The sequence below is a fragment of the Falco peregrinus genome, chromosome 4 (assembly GCF_023634155.1).
Source record: "Falco peregrinus isolate bFalPer1 chromosome 4, bFalPer1.pri, whole genome shotgun sequence".
Classification (NCBI taxonomy): Eukaryota; Metazoa; Chordata; class Aves; order Falconiformes; family Falconidae; genus Falco; species Falco peregrinus.
The window spans coordinates 56,657,215-56,673,390 of record NC_073724.1 but is presented as its reverse complement, the minus strand read 5'-3'; the positions used below and the strand labels follow the sequence as shown (position 1 = coordinate 56,673,390).

At 48.9% G+C, this 16,176-nt stretch overlaps 1 protein-coding gene across 5 annotated transcripts; it reads left to right on the top strand.

The window, feature by feature from the left end:
• Window positions 1–3,030: 3,030 nt before the first annotated feature.
• Window positions 3,031–14,887, top strand: CHAMP1 (chromosome alignment maintaining phosphoprotein 1). Of its 5 annotated transcripts, none has more exons than XM_055802436.1 (2): window positions 3,031–3,403; window positions 11,175–14,887. In XM_055802436.1, the coding sequence occupies exon 2, from the start codon at window positions 11,235–11,237 to the stop codon at window positions 14,103–14,105; it is 2,871 nt and encodes a 956-aa protein (XP_055658411.1). In that variant the 5' UTR covers window positions 3,031–3,403; window positions 11,175–11,234; the 3' UTR covers window positions 14,106–14,887. The 5 variants fall into 5 exon arrangements, with proteins under 5 accessions (XP_055658411.1, XP_055658412.1, XP_055658415.1 ...); XM_055802437.1 differs by lacking the exon at window positions 3,031–3,403 and adding an exon at window positions 3,754–4,027; XM_055802440.1 differs by lacking the exon at window positions 3,031–3,403 and adding an exon at window positions 4,051–4,499.
• The last annotated feature ends 1,289 nt before the right edge of the window (window positions 14,888–16,176 follow it).

Genomic DNA, 16,176 nt, shown 5'->3' with positions numbered 1-16,176 from the left:
CCTTGAAGCACAGCGGAGCAAGTTTTGGAAGGCAAAAGGTGTGCTTGTCACGGATACGTCACAGCCTTGAAAATACCCCATGGTACCACACCCCCCCTCTTCTTCTTTTGTGCGTGGTCAGTTCTGATCCTCACTCTTCCAGTTCTCACTCTTCAGGAAAGAGGGACTGCTTGGTGTGTATTCCTGCTGCTCCTTTCTGCAGCTCCGTCACTTGCCCTTGCCAGACTGCAAGGGATGTTTTTTCAAGCCAAACTGAAGAACCTATCGGTCTGCTCCTGGCTACAGGTGCGCATTAGGTTAACGCTTGTGAGCTTCAGCTCAGAAACAGGTTCAGAAAAATCAAATAAAACCAAACCCTGTTTTCACTTGTAACCTTTGTGATATGTGTCCCCCAAAGTGTGTTTGGAGCCGACCCCCCGCCCCGTCCCCCCCGGGCATTTCAGGCAGTAACAGTCTCATTGTTACTCAGCTCTTGGTGAGCGCAGGGCATGCAGCGCAATAGCTACGCTGTGCTGTGCCTAGAGCTCCGCCTGGCAGGTCTGAGAAGTCCATCCAGAAGAGCAGCTCTCTGCAGCCCCATCCAGAAGAGAGGGGCACAGACGGGCAGACCTACAGCACTGAGGCAGGGACTGAAGGCTCCAGGCTGAGCTGAGATACGTCCCCTGGGCCCTTGGCATGAGACGGCGTTGGGTCCTGGGGGAGGCCGGTCCCAGCCATTGAGACCTACAAGAACCCCCAGGACCCTGGCAGATGTAGACCTGTACTGCTCATACGGTCTCCTTTAGACATTTATGGTTGGCCACTTTGCAGACAGAAGGAACTTTGTTCTGAAGGAGCACTGCTGTTCTCAGGCTCTTTTGTTTTATTATGTTCTTCCAAGGGAAACAGTTCAGGCATTTCTAAAAATGAGTACAAGGTGGGGTGTGTGTGGGGGTGTGTGTCAGGAAATCCATGGGGAAATGAACAGGTATTGTTCCCCTCAAAAAAATTTGCAACCATTTAGTTGAGGAGTGCATCCCGCTTCAGATTTGAGGGCTTCATCTTTGAGCCTCGCTGGTGTCAGAGATGTGGGGTTTTGCCATCCTGTGAAAATCCCGCTAAACTGGATGAACACAGAAGACTTTAAAAACCCACACCTGACGCATACTTTTTCCAAGTTTGCTCAGATGGTCAAATGCACAGCTCTCACCCCCATCAGAAGGTACATGCCTCCTTTCCACGGAGTGACGGAGCCAATGCCCAGGCTGGGACATGGTTACCCATTCAATCCCTTCTGCTAGTGCAGGGCTGGGGAAGGAATGATGTCCTCGGCCCGTACTGTTAGGGAAAGAAGAAGGTAGAAAGAACAGAAGAGTTCAGTTGGAATGATCATCTAGTCCAACTGCCTGACCAGTTCAGGGCTGACCAAAAAAGTTAAAAGCACGTTATTAAGGGCATTGTCCAGCCGCCTCTTAACCACTGACAGGCTTGGGGCACCAACCAGCTCTCTAGGAAGCCTGTTGCAGTGTTTGACCACCCTGTCAGTACAGAAATGGCTCTTAACATCCAGTCTAAACCCCCCCTGGAGCAGCTTTGAACTATTGCCACGTGTCCTGTCGTTGCCTAAAACTCCCAAATTACTGCACTCTGATTTAAACAAGAGCGCGCACACAGTTCAGGTCAAGCTCTCAAGTGCTTCACCCTCTCAAGTCCACACCATCTCAAGCTGTCGAATCTGATCAATGTAAGGACTTCTAATCAAGGGAGTCAGTCCTGGGAGACAAAGAACAGATCGAGGTAAGGACACCGTAAGGTAAATTATGCAGACAGAGGTCTCCAGGTGAAAAAGTTCTGGCCGCAAGACGAGTCAAACCGCTAAGGTGCTGCCATCCTCAGAAAATTAGTTGGAAGTAGGGGAAAGGTAACCGCGGTAACAGCAGACAGCGACCTCCACTCTGCCAGCCCCCCGGCGGAGGGCAGCCCCCCTCCCCGGGCAGCCCCTGCAGCGGGCGGGCGCCAGACGCGGGGAACTTCCCCGGCCCGGCGGGCGAATGACAACGGCGGGTGCCGCGGCCACGCGAGCGCTCCCCGCGCGTGACGCGTGCCCTCGGGCGGCGCGGCGTGCGTGTTCGGAGGCAGGGCACCCCCCGCACCGGCGCGGCAATGAACCGGCGCCAGCGAACGGCTCAGTGCTCTGGCTGGGAGGCCTTCCCGGGTCACGGTTTTCGGCAGCACCGCCCCCGAGTGCCGGGGAGGGGAGCTGAGCGCCTCCCGCCGCCGGCCCCGCCTCGAGGAGCCGCAGGGCGCGGTGCGGGGGCCGCCGCCGCCCCCTCTGCACGGCAGGCAGCGGCACGCGCCGGCACCCAGCGGAGGTCCCTGGGGCGCCGGCGAGGCCGCACCGCAGCCGCCGCCGGGCAGCAGCGGCGGAAGCCACAGCCCGTGGCGCGCCGCTCGCCGCTCCCGGCCCGGCCTCGCCGCTCGGGTCGTGTCACCGCGAGGAAGCCCCTTCCCCGGCCACCCTCCCGCGGGGGAGCGGTCGCCGCCCCGTGCCCCGGCACCGCGGGCGCTAACGCCGCCGCCGGGCACCGGGCACCGCGCGGGCACGCCCGCCCGCGGCTCGCCCGCCCCCGCACCGCGGACCCGGCCCGGGGGAGGCCCGCGGGGCCAGCGCGCTCCCGCGGCGGCGTTACGCCCGCCCCGGCCCGCGCCGCCCGCCTCCCGCCGCGGGGCTGTGGCAGCGGAGCACCGATGAGGCGCCGCGCTCCCGGCGCCGCGGGGCCTAACGGTGCGGGGTAGCAGGAAGCGGCTGGGCTGCGACGGACCCGCCGGCTACGGGAAACGGCAGCGACGAGCGGCCTCCGCCGGCGCCTGGCGGCCCCGCCCCCTCCAGCGGCCGCGGCGCCGGGCGGGCGGGGGCGGACCCCCCCGCAGCGCGAGCGGCACCGGGCCGCCGCCGGGGCGAGCCCCTCCGGTGCGGCGGCGCCCCCTGCCGGCTGGGCGGGGCCGGGGGGGGCCGCGTGACGGACCGGCGGTGCGGCGGGGGGGGGGCGGCAGGCGCCGCGGCCCCCTCCCCTCCGTCAGGGCAGCGGCACGTGACTGAGCCCGCGCGCCGCTGTCTCGACGGGCTCGCGGTAGGGCGGGGCGGGGCTGCGCCCAGCGACGGCGCTTCCGGTTGGGCGGCGGGCGGGCCCGGGGGAGCGATAAAGCGGCCGCTATTCGGCCGCGCGCCCCCTCCCGGAGCCCCCCCCCTTCCCCTCCCCCATCCCCTCCTCCATCCCCTCCTCGCCCTCCCCCTCCTCCGACTCCCCGCCCCTCGTGCGGCCCGAGCCCGCGAGCGCTGCCGGCCCGGCCTGCTGCCGTCACCGCCACCGGCGGGGGGTGCGCCCGGCCCGGCGCCCGCCGCCGCCCCAGAGGTGCCTCAGCGGTGAGTGCGGGCGGGGGGATCCCCCTCGCCGCCCCCGCTCCCGCCGCCGGCGCACGCACAGGGCGGGCGGGCGGCCGGGGCCCGGCCCGCTCCCCTCCCCCTGGGCACCGGGCCTGGGCCTTCCCCTTGTCCAGCCCCCGCCGCGGCGTCGCGCCGGGGGAGCGGGCGGCCGCCGGGGGGAGGCGGGGGGGGCTGTCGCGCGGGCCGGCGGCGGTCGGTGCCGGCGCGGGGGAACAAAACCGGCGGGGCGTGAGTGGCGGCGCCGCGCGTGGGGAGGGCGGGGGGGGGGCGCCCGGCGGGGCGGGGATGAATGGACGGGCGTCGCGGCCCCCGGCCCCGGGAGGGCGGCCCCCGGCCCCGGGAGGGCGGCCCCGGCAGGGCCGGGCGCGGGCCGAGCCGGTTGCCCTGCGGGAGGCCGGGCCGCAGGCACCCGCTCGGCGAACGAAAGTTGAACCGGCGGAGAGAGGAGCAGGTGGAGCGCGGCGCCGGTTCGGCTTTTGCGGGACGGCTCGGGAGAGCGAGCCCCCCACGGGCGCGTCCACGGCCATGACAGCAACCGCGGCGGGGAGCGAAGCGAGGGCTCAGCGCGTTGGCTGGGCTGCGAGCCGGCGTCCTTAGGGACGGGTGAGGCGAGTGGGCTGCTGGCGGCGTTTGGAGCTGAGCTCTGAGCCGGAGAAGGCTCGCGTGGGTTAACCGCACTCACTTCTCGGAGCCTAGAGGTGGGCTGCGGGAGCCTGTAGTACCTGGTGCAGGTGTTGGGCGGATTTAATGCTCGCCTGTGCAGGGGGGGAGTTGCGTTAACAGTTCAGCGCTGTTAGAAGTTATACTCTTCCATAATCTCCTTTTGAACCTCCGTTGCTTTCAGGATAATGTGAATGGAATTCTTAGTCTGGTGTCACCAAGATTCACAACCTTGGTTCACAGCTTCCGACTGGATTGTGTGTTCTGGCGGGTCCAGTGGCACTTCATTAGCTCGGGTTCAGCACTGCAGAAATGAGGTTTCTGGGGCCATTTTGGAAGCTAGCTATGTGGAATTATGAATTTGGCATTAGCCCTGTCGGAAGTACATGGAAATGTTTCCTACCCCAAATCTGCCGTAGGTATATTGATACTACTCCACGGTTTAGACAGTTAGATCTAATTAAGAGCTGATGTTGGTGTGTAAAATTGTCATTCTCTTAGCAGAGATGGAAATCTTGAAAATAGTTGCATTTCTGTTCACTTTGTGTTTCTTAAGTCATCTGCATATGCATCAAGTGTTGTCACTTTGCAGCTCTCCTCTGACTTGAACCTCTCCTCAAAACGGAACCACGTTAATACAGCCGTTTCCTGCCTGGATCTGGGGTCTCACGTGTTCTCAAGCGGAGCTCGCCATTTCAGTGCGGGGTCAGGTCAGGGTATTTGTGCCTTTTTAGGTGTGTAGTTATTAAGTTCAGCGATAGTTGCTGACAGAACTTAGCCCAAATAGATTGGCTGGTAGCTGGGAGTTCAATTGTGAGGATGCGTTTAGATTCCTGTGGACGCTGCTGGATTAGCAGCAGCGTAGCGCTGCCTGCCTTGTTCACAGTGCATTGGAAGTGACCCCCTTACCTGCTGTTTGTGTTGTGAAGTCCCTGCTCTGCCGTGCTGTGAGGACGTTTTGTGTGCAGCTGCCTCTGGGAGCTAAACTTCTGTTTCTTGTCAGTCACAACATGGGGATGTAGCTTCAAGAGAAGCATCATGTTGCCACCAGGCTGCCATTTACTTATTGGCACTGCAAGAACATGTCATTTTTCCTTTTGCTTAAACACAGCAATACTCCGGATCTCCTCCTGTTAGAGACAGTGATGCAGCTGTATCCAGCTTGCTTGTGCTGGGAGCTGACTTTGCCATCTACCCTCTTTGCTGATAGAGGTTATGGCTGAACTGCTTGCCTGCAAGAAGCTTCCAAGGCTTATGAAAATGCCAGCCTACCTGTGTAGCAACTGATACAGGGAATCCAATGCGGTTGTGGGGAATCACAGAAAATAGAGAACTTTCTTCTTGAAGTCTTTCCCAACTGTGCTGGCATCATTGATGTGTGTTGCATGTCCTCATTATCTGTTTGTGTCTCACCAGGCTTGATTCTTTATCAAGAGGAAAAGAGATGCAGATCCTTCTGCCAGTGAGAACCAAGATGGTCTGATTTTGAAGAATGATATGACAGACTACTTGTTGCTGTGTTTTGAATTCGTACATGTAATGCTACAAGCGATCTGTAATTTTCTGTGCTCATAGGCAGTCTAGATCTTTAGCTTTGAGCCTTTGGTTGCTTCCCTCTGGCACTGCCTCATGACAATCACAGCTTATCCACTGTAGAGGAAAAGCGCAGGGATATATTAAATGTTGCAACACTGGGTGTATAATATGTTTATTAAAAAGAAACCTGAAATGAGTAGTAGACGTGTAGCTATGAAATTGGAATGGAGTTGAGAAGTGGAGACATCTTGTTAGCTGCCATAGTAGGTGTTGTGCCATCCCCTGGTTGAATTCTTTCTTGCACACAGTATTTCCTGCACATTTCTTTCTACCACTGGGAGGTTTTTGAGAGGCTGTAGGAAGTACAGCTTAATCTTTAGTGGGATCCTCATGAGTGATGGGATGCCGAATCCAGGAATTGGGTCTGAATTGGCTGTAAGTGCTGGCTGGGAAGATACCAGGAGGTCTGTCTGCTCTGTGCCTTAGCTTAGGCCACTCCTACTGTTCAGCCTAACAAGAGCTCAACAGAGATTGCTAATGCTGTTTGACTGCTCTCTGTGGTTGCCCTGCAATATACGTAGCTGACTTCAGAATTTGCAGTTATCTCATTGCATCTGACTTCTTGGGTACTTTTTCTTTCCACCCAGTTATGACTTCAGCCTCTTGAATGCTGAGAATCAAGCAAGAAAAGTAGTGATGGTTGTTCTTTTCTCAGGTGGCTATATGTCCTCATTACTGATCCTTTTCCTCAGCTGTTTTTCTCTTCTTCCTATGGTGGAGGAGGTTATGGCCAGAACTGCAACATAGGGGACAGGAATTGGTGTAAGGATCTTCAGCATCTTTGCGGAGAGAGGAAAGACCTGGTGGTAGGAGCCTTTGTATGTAGGTTCTAGACATGCATGAAAGAAGGGGGATGGGGAGAGGTGGTTGATGGAGCAGCAGTAGACACTGGTGTGGTCCCACTGCTGAGATCTCTGGGTCTGTTCAAGCAGCTTTTATTTAACCTGAGTGATGGACATTGGTTTATGTCACTTCAGGTCAGCAGAAACTTTTAGTGAAGCTAAGAGCCGAGTTGGTGCTGATGCTGTTGGCTCTGCTTGATATCTGTGGATATAATGAGCTTGTAGACAGAAGCACTTACCTGTTCAGGTAGATTTCAGTGGAAATATTCATGTCTCAGGAAGACTCTGAATGAGCCTTGGCTGCCTTAAGCTAAAGTTTAGTATTGCAAACTCCAGCTCCTTAGTTGAATCTTAGTACTTTGTCTTGAGGTGGAGATAGGATGCAAACACAGGACAAGCATAAATGCAGGGCTTCAGGTTTCTGCTGTAATTGTAATGTGTTCTCAGAATAGGTAAGCAGTTTTGTTGAACTATCTGTGTTTGTTTTCTCAGTGGTGCAGCCATGAAAAATGAGAAAAGTGGGAGGGGACACAGAAACAGTGGTTAAGGGTTGCGGTGTGCTTGGTAGTCTTAAAAGTGGCATGCAGCACGAGCCTCAGCTGTAGCCACTGTTGCATGGCATATCCTGTAATTGTGAGTTTGAGTGAGGTCTCTCTGCTGAAGTGTCCTTTTTACAAAACAGGTGGGGTCTCGCAAGTGTTCAACAAAACAGTGGCCTGGTGCCTACACAGCAGTTATCGTACTTGGATGGGAGGCAGCTTGTTTGTCTCTCCTAGGAGTCTTCAAGCAGGCTTGAGAGATACTCCAGTGGCCATCTCCCTTCTGCTGTGTTGCATGCAGGACCTTGTCTCTTGTCATGACAACTTGGATCTTCATTCTGAAATTCATACTTTTCTTCAAAGGGCTTCAGATGGCTGGATTGATGTTTGGACTTAGTATTTGGTCAAGTTCTCTGCAGTATGCATGGGGCGTCCTGCCAGATGGATCGCACCAGTTACTTTCCTTACCCTTTTTATGGGTTTGAGTTGGAGCAGTGCAGAGGGAGGTCCCTTTGGCGTCTGTAGTAAAGCATTTACACAGAGGAAGCGTGGTCCATCATTTTAGTGCTGCCAAAAAGATACCACTGAGCACAGATTACATCACAGTTCATGCAGGCCCAAAGCCATGGGGACCTGGTTATTGAGCAGATGGTTTCTAGCCTGGCTGCCTCTGCTGACGTGGGCCTGTTAAGAAAACAGTGACATGCTGTTTCTCAAAACTTTCACCCAACTAGGCAAGGCAGGATTCAGTGCGAAACAAGTTCTGATGCAGGAGTTGACAGCAAAGAGAAATGTGAAGCAGACCGTTATCTGTGTGACAAACTTGAGTATAGAGGAGGGCAGTAATCAGAGCAAGCTATGCAGAGACAGTGGCATTTGAGCTCAAAGTGAGAAGGGATCAGGAGGGATTGACAGGAAGAATCTTACAGACTAGCTATTCAGATATGTGCTAAGTGAACTGGCAACATTTCAGAGTTTACTCCTGCAGAAGTGTTTCAACAAATTTGAATTGATAGCATGAGTTAATAGTGGCTCAGCACTGTTCAAGTTTTGTATTCTGTTTTAAAACTAGATTTACTATTCCATGGAGTCACAGCCTAAGGTGCTGCAGTACTAAAGAGTTGTCTTGGCTCAGTAGCGTGCCTCAGTTCAGTAGAGGTTTCAACAGAAGAGGCAGTTTCTTCAGTGACTGCCAGCTACAGTGTGCTGAAATTACAAAATTAAATATGGTGAGTGATGGCAGTGTGAGAGAAAGTAACCCCAACTCTATAATCTTATTTCTTATGCCAGAGGCTTGAATGTCAACCTTTGGATGTCTGGAGATGAAAATGAGGAAGTGCCTGTAACTTCTCTGTTTCCAGAGTAACCTCCTGGTCAAAAAAGCTTAGCAGCAACCTGTACAATTTTTGGAAGGAAGCCAGGGACCTTTTCTTCTCACTGTTGCATTTGGAAAGAAAATGGAAATATCCAATGTAAAGTAAGGTAGGACTGAATATAAGGAGAGGATGGGAGGTGAGGTGAAGTGTAGTTGGGAGGAGTGAATAACAGAAAACTGCAGAAAGAGCAACAGTTAGACATGTAAAGAGCAGAGAAATTATGAAGAGGGTAAAAAAGTTTGTTAGGTAAACTATGATAAATTCAGTTTGGAAAAGCCTTTTTTGGTTTTCTAGGGAAAATAAGATGGACAAATTCAGGACTACCACCAATTTTGGAAGTGGCAAATTCCCTTTCAATCATGAAAATGTGATAGTGCTGTATGTCCTTATTGTCCTAATTATGTTCTGCTGTGATCTAGTTAAAAAATGTATTTCTTTAGCTCATATGATCAATTCAGAATTTTGGCTTTCAAGTTGAAATCTGCCTTTCTTTCCATCGCCCCAAATCCCCCAACCAAAAAATAAACCCTCATTCATAAAGACTTTTAGGTCTTTTGCAGTGTTAAGATGTGGCTTGCTTTGGTTTTTTTTCAGTTGACAATTTGTTTGCTATTGCATAGTTGCAGGCCACTGAAGACTACTGTTATCTTTCCATTTTGTTTTGATCTTTTACAGGAATATAAGGTTTGTTATAAGATGTTGGGAAGTGTTTTGTGGTGAACGCTGGTTGCGGTGTGGACTACATTTTGATGTGTCTTTTGTATGGTTGCTGATAATGCTGGGGAGCTACAACTTACACCCCAAAGGTTCTTCCATTTCACTATTTGTAGAGCAGTGCAACTGTGACTCGTGTAGCTAGCCTGTGGTTGGACGCTCTTCAGCTGTCTTACAGATGCAAAGCAGGATCCCTCTTAAAGCTCTGTCTGTGGTCACGTCATACTTTCCCATTGGAAACCTACATATTCCTGTGATTTAATGTGAAGTGCTTGTGCGTAGTGCCTGCAAAGAAGTTGTTCCATGAGCAGCAGCTCAGCTAGTGGACATTTATTTCTTAGCGGTTTGTCCCCGCTGCTCCTCAGCCAATCTCTCTTTCCTGTTCCCCCCCCACCGTATCTGTGTCATCCTTTAGCAGCACTGCTAATTTGCTTTCATATTCTCCCTGCCCCAAACCCAAAGCAGCTCACCGTTGTAGTATTTGTAATTCCTTCCCTTTTCCCCCAATTACAAGCTGAATCAGACACTGCTTGTTCTGCATCTTTTAAGACTATTTGCATACTGACCATTCATGTACTGATTGATTACAGGCTAAACAGAGCCAGTAACTCGTTGGAGGCATTTCTTTTATTCTCTACTCAGTTCCTGATTTTCATGAAACTCGTAGAAATTTGAAATGAGATTGGGTTGCTTTGTCCAATTTGATTGACATTGACTGTAGGGCAATGTGTTTGTGTAAGCCTCATTTCCATAAGAAACCAGGGTAAAAATGCTTTAGGAATAAATTAAGGAAACTTGGTTTGGATGCATATGTTTAGATTCATTGGTAGACTACTATATATTTAGACAGGAAAATTAATGTTAAAATTACACAAAACTTTTGTGTGTTTTGAAACAGTGTCTTAGAAGACCCCCAAAATCAGATTGATAGCTTAGCATGATAATCATGTAACAACATTTAATTTGAACCTACAAGAAGATTATGTGCATTTCACATAGATGTCTAAATATTCCTTTTCCCCATAGAGATACCCCCCACATTTATGTGAAAATGACTTACAGAATATGGTTAGACTTGGTTTTCTGCTTATTGCAGTAACCGATCGGGGTAAATTCTGCTGGAAATAGTGGAATCTAGCCATATCATTAAAAATTATTTGCATTTGAGATTCTGTATTTCTGGGGTTTGTGGATTTTTTTTTTTGGTTTTGGTTTGTTTTGGTTTGTTTTTTTTTAAGGTCTTGCAAACCCAGTAATTTTGAGAAATTTCCATCTTTCTCTTTGGGTGAGGCAAACAATGTTTTGAATACAGAGGGCTGTCAACTACACCAACTGGAAAAAAAGTCACTGCTATTTTTTTTCTTAAATGGTGTTTTTGTTGTCATTGTTGTCATGAAATAATGGAATGGAAAAATTCTTTTCATAATGGATAAAGTCTTTATGAGCAGCAGCTTTTGTTTTTCATGTAATTAGTGAAAGGAAAACAGTGTTTAACAGACAAAAACAGGGCTAGGCTTTAAGCTGCTGTTTCCTTGAAATTTTTTCTGTCTTTGTCAAAACCAGCTAATTTGTTTTGAAATTTTATGGTGAACGTGTGGTTTTGAAATGGCTTTATCGCAGTGGCACTGTTTCAAAGTACTTTTTGTTTTCAGTTTACATGTGTAATGTAAATAAAACTACTTAAAATCTGGGAAGACAACTGAGAAAGCAAGTCACATTTATTAAAGGAAACGTAAACCTAGCTCTTCATTACCTGGGTTCTTATCATTTGCTTGCAGATTGTTTTACTTAGTTAGGAAGGCCTGTGTTAAGTAGCTTTGTTCAAGTTCTATTGATGTAAAATGACTTGCAGAAGTTGGAGACACCTATGATTGGATTTCTTTATGAAGTAGTTAGTACCTGTGCAAAAGTTACGCTTTCTAAAACGAAGGGGTGTGTGTGTGTTTAAAAAAAAGCACATGCAGTTATTTAGGAATGATTAACATTGACAACTAAATATACAGATTTTTTTCCTTTATTGCAGGAACTGAAGATTCCTCTTTAAAAGGTGCAGTGCTGTGAAAACTGTTACTGACAATTGAAAATGGACATGTTGCAGATCCTACGTAAAACCACAGAGCGCTTAGAGTGTGATCACTGCAGCTTCAGAGGAACGGACTATGAAAACATACAAATTCATATGGGTACCATACACCCAGAGTATTGTGATGAAATGGATGCCGCCGGTTTGGGTAAACTTATATTTTATCAAAAAAGTGCAAAACTGTTTCACTGCCACAAATGTTTCTTTACCAGCAAGATGTATTGCAACGTATATTACCACATCACAGCACAGCATGCAGCACCTGAGAAATGGAATGAGGGGCAGAAAGAACAGGTAGAAGGAGATTCAGATTCCTCCAAAAAAAGTGTTGCATTGGAGCCACAGAAGCCTACCCTTTCCCCTGAGTCACGCAAACCTACTGTTTCTCCTGAGCTCCCCAAATCTGAACCTGTTGTTTCCCCCAAGCTTCAGAAATCTTCAGTGTCTCCAGAGCCCCAGAAGTCGGCTCAGGCAACTTCCTCAGAGTCAGAGAAGTCAGCCCATGCCATGTCCCCAGATCCAGAAAAGTCACCCCAGGCCACATCTCCAGATCCAGAGAAGTTAGCCTCAGCTGTGTCCCCTGACTCTCAGAAGCCATCTCCTGCTGTGTCCCCTGACTCTCAGAAGCCATCTCCTGCTGTGTCCCCTGACTCACAGAAGCCATCTCCTGCTGTGTCCCCTGACCCACAGAAGCCAGCCCCGGCTGTGTCTCCAGAGCCTCGTCGGCATTCCCCGGCTGTGTCTCCAGAACCTCGTCGTCATTCACCAGCAATGTCTCCAGAGCCCCGTCGCCATTCTCCCGCTGTATCACCGGAGCCTCGTCGCCATTCTCCCGCTGTGTCTCCGGAGCCCCGCAGATACTCCCCAGCTGTGTCACCAGAGCCAAAGAAACCCACTCCAGCAGTATCCCCTGAACCACGAAGGTATGCCCCAGCTGGCTCTCCTGAGCCCCGAAGGCATCCTTCGCAAATGCGTAGGCCTGCTTCTGCTTCTTCACCCGAAACCCGGAGGCCGCCTCCTGCAGTTTCGCCAGAGTCATGGGGACCTGGTCCGACTGTTTCCCCAGAGCCGTGGAGATCCACACCTCACGAGGTGCAGAAGTCTTCCACGGTATCTCCCTGGGCTCCAAAGCCTGCCATGTCAGTGTCTGTAGAATCCCGGAGGTCTGCCCCTGAGTCCCGAAGGCCTGGCCCCGTTGTGTCGCCAGAACCTAGGAGGCTTGTTTCTGACTCGTGGAAATCTACATCCTTTTCTGAATCCCAGAAGTCTACTCTTGTTTCTTCTGAGCCATGGAAACCCATCTCATCTGTTTACCCTGAAGGCTGGAAACCTGTTCTGTCCCCTGACACGTGGAAGCATTCTCCCCCTGTTTCTCCTGATCTTCGGAAGTCTAGTCACACTGTTTCCTCTGACTCTTGGAAGCCCTCTTTCTTTCCTGAGGTCCGTAAGCCTGGCGCTTCAGTATCTCCTGACTCTTGGAAACTCTCTGAGTCCCGGAAGTCTATGTATTTTTCTGAAACTCAGAAATCCACCTCTGCTGCTTCGTCTGAGGTTCAGAAACGGGCGCATTTCCCTGAACCTCGGAAAAGAGCTCTGTTCCCAGAGTCTCGTAAGTCTAATCCCGCTGTTTCTGCTGATGTCCAGAAACGTGCTGTCTTTTCTGAGCCCCAGAATCAGGTGTCTACTTCTGCTGTTTCTGCTGAAGGCCAAAAACATGCCCTGTGTTCTGAAGCCCAGAAAGCAGCTATTGTTTCTTCTGAAGTCCAGAAGCATGCCCTATTTTCTGAAGCACAGAAGCTCGCCCCCATTTCCTCTGAAGTTCAGGAGTCTGTTTCCTTTCCAGAGTCTCAGAAATCTACTTCTCCTGAAATTCAGAAACATGGCCTATTTACTGAGTCCCAGAAACCTCTTCCTTCTGTTTCTCCTGAGACCCCCAAACAAGCTGTTTTTACCGACTCCCAGAAATCTACTGTTTCCCCTGATGTTCAAAAGCATGCTGTATTTTCTGAGATGCAGAAGCCTGTTGCTGCTTTATCCTCTGATGTCCAGAGACATGCTGAAACTACTGTACCTTCTGAAATCCAGAAGAACATCCTGTTTTCCGAGTCTCACAAGTCTGCTCCAGGTTTTTCCTCCGAGCCCCAGACACCTAGTGAGTCTGGTGAGAGTGACTTTCTTTCTCACAGTTTAGATGATCAGAAACCACTGGATGATTTATTCTCACAGGATGAACAATCAATATTAGCCAAAGAATCACCAGAAGACATGTTATATTCATGCCCAAAAAAGAAGCCGAAGAAGGAAAACCAGGAGAACTCGGACTCTGAACTAAATAGCAGTGAGTGCGGAAAAACAGAGATGGACTCAATGGAGATAAAGGAGCAAGAATCCAACAGTGACCAAGAGCAGTATGATATGGAGTCATCTGATTACGGCAAAGAGAGCAAAATAGATGCAACTACTCCCATGCAGCCACAGTGCGTGCTGCAGTTTACTGAAGAGAAGGAGGCTTTCATCTCTGAGGAGGAAATAGCAAAATACATGAAGCGTGGCAAGGGAAAGTATTATTGCAAAATTTGTTGCTGTCGTGCAATGAAAAAAGGTGCCGTCTTGCACCATTTAGTTAACAAGCATAATGTTCAGAGCCCATACAAATGTAAAATATGTGGCAAAGCTTTTCTCTTGGAGTCTCTTCTTAAAAACCATGTTGCTGCTCATGGTCAAAGTTTGTTGAAGTGTCCGCGTTGTAATTTTGAATCTAATTTTCCCCGAGGCTTTAAGAAACACTTAACCCATTGCCAAAGCCGTCATAGTGATGATACACCTAAAAAACACTTGGACAGCTTTGAACCTCTTGAAGAACAGATTTAATCTGTTTTTTCCCTTGTGCTAGAAAAGCTGAATTTACAGAAGTGTTCAAAAGTGTTGCTGTATGTTAACAGAGTAGTTTAGCTGATCTGACAAGTCAGAAGATGCATGGTTTATTGTACTATGTTTAACTTGTCTTATAGCTGTATTACTGAAATGATCTACTTTCAAAAGTAATTTTAAATACGTGTTCATGTCTTTGTATTACCCATCAGTAGAGTCATATTTTATTTTTCCGATGTACTATGTTTTTGAAACCAAAATGGATACAAATTAGTTTTGTAAAGATTTGTAAAACATACAGGCAATTAAGGACTGGAGTGACAAGCAATCCATATATTCCTGTGAAGACTGAACTTGTTTTTTCACATTTGTTAAATGTTGTATTTTTCAAAATGTTTTTATCAAATTCTCAGAACTAAAATTCTCCCCAAATTGAACGTGAATGAGCCAGGCATGAGAAACTGCTAATCCTTCTGGAATAATTCCACCCTGAGGTTGTAACTGAGTAAATGGTCATTTGTTGGAAATCTGTTGCACTCTGACTGACTTGTCTCGGATTTGGAAGCATCCAAGGTACTTATTTTGTGATTCTGTATTTTGGCCATGTTTTAAGCATGTACTAATATACGTTAAATTGATGGATTATTGCCAGACTATGTATAGCTCAACACTTTCTCTTGATGATTCAGATGTTTTTATCATCAGAAAATCCCTAAATTTCTTGTATTTGGTGAAATGTCATGCTTTAATGTTTTAACAATAAAAAGAAAACCAAACAGGCATTGGCCATTTTTGTTGGGTTTTTTTTTTCCTCAAATCAAGAACAAAAACCTTTCATGTTCAACATGTTGTCTCTTAAGTATCTTTAGCAACAGGAGATGCAAAATTATCCTGCAGGGTCTGCTCTGAATACTTCATCTTTCCAGTCATCAGCCTATGAAAGCAAGGTTAGTCAAAATTTCCTGTCAGCTTCAGAAAAACTCATCAGACATAAACGAGGGAAGACATGGAAAACAGGAATTTATGCACTGTTATTTAGCATGCTTGCTTTTGTGCTATATGCATATTAACTGTTGAAAAACCACAAGTACTTTATAATTCAGCAGGAGTATAGATTTGCAGTGGAGGTAGCGCAAGGGAAGTTTCCTTCTCTTCAGGCTAAAAATTGTGCCTAGACTTAAGCTGTTGTAAATACTGGCTTGGAATATGAGGGTGATAGTGTTAAATAAATAATAATCAAAAGTCTCCAGGTGTAAGCTCCTACCGAAGAGCTTCAGATTGATTTGATTGAGGCCTGTGCCTGATACCTTTTGTGTTTCAAGAGGATTTCTGGAAGGAAGGAAAAAAGCATTCAAAGCTCTTCTCTTTAGTGACTTCTCAGTGCTGCCTATTAAGAGTAAGCTTCCTTGCAGGGTTCTCTCGCACGGGACCAAACCCGTTGTTATGCTGCTAAGTCCAGTGTCCTTCACTTCCTTTCATGGTGTCCAGACTAGAATTCTAGAATTATTTCCCCACCCCCAGGAGTGGCTGTACATACATCTGAAAAAGAGCATTTGACTAGTGAGGCTCTGCTAGTGTACTGAACTTCATAGAAAAGCTGCTTTTCTCCTGTCGTTTTGTCAGTCTTGGCACAGTCATTTGGTTAAAAAGATGCCTTATGCTATTTGAATAAAAGGAAGAAATGAGAGGTTTGTTTGAATTGGAAGTCGTGTCACCTTTACAGTTCAGTGTCTCACTACTGATGGATATTTCTCACTGCTGTGCACCAGCTAACTTCCTTGATTTCTGGGAACGCATCATCAAGGCTTGATGCTGTTTCCCTGCATATTTTTTTTCCTGACTACTTGATTCTTATCTGGATTTAGAGCTGTCAAAGTGTACTTTGTAACTCTGGGAGAAGAACTTTCAGAGTTCTCTTGATGTTAGGGCATTGAATCTCTTTAAATTCAGACACGATGAGCACTTCCCCTTTTGTCTTGGTACAGAGTTTTGTCAGAGTGTTGTGGCAGTTGAAGGGCATTTCTGTTGTGTATTGTTTTTGTCCGACTAAATATTCTTTCGCCATTCGCTT

Bases quoted from the DNA above. Each gene is read 5' to 3' on its own strand.
- CHAMP1 (XM_055802436.1), top strand. From the start codon at position 11,235: ATGGACATGTTGCAGATCCTACGTAAAACCACAGAGCGCTTAGAGTGT.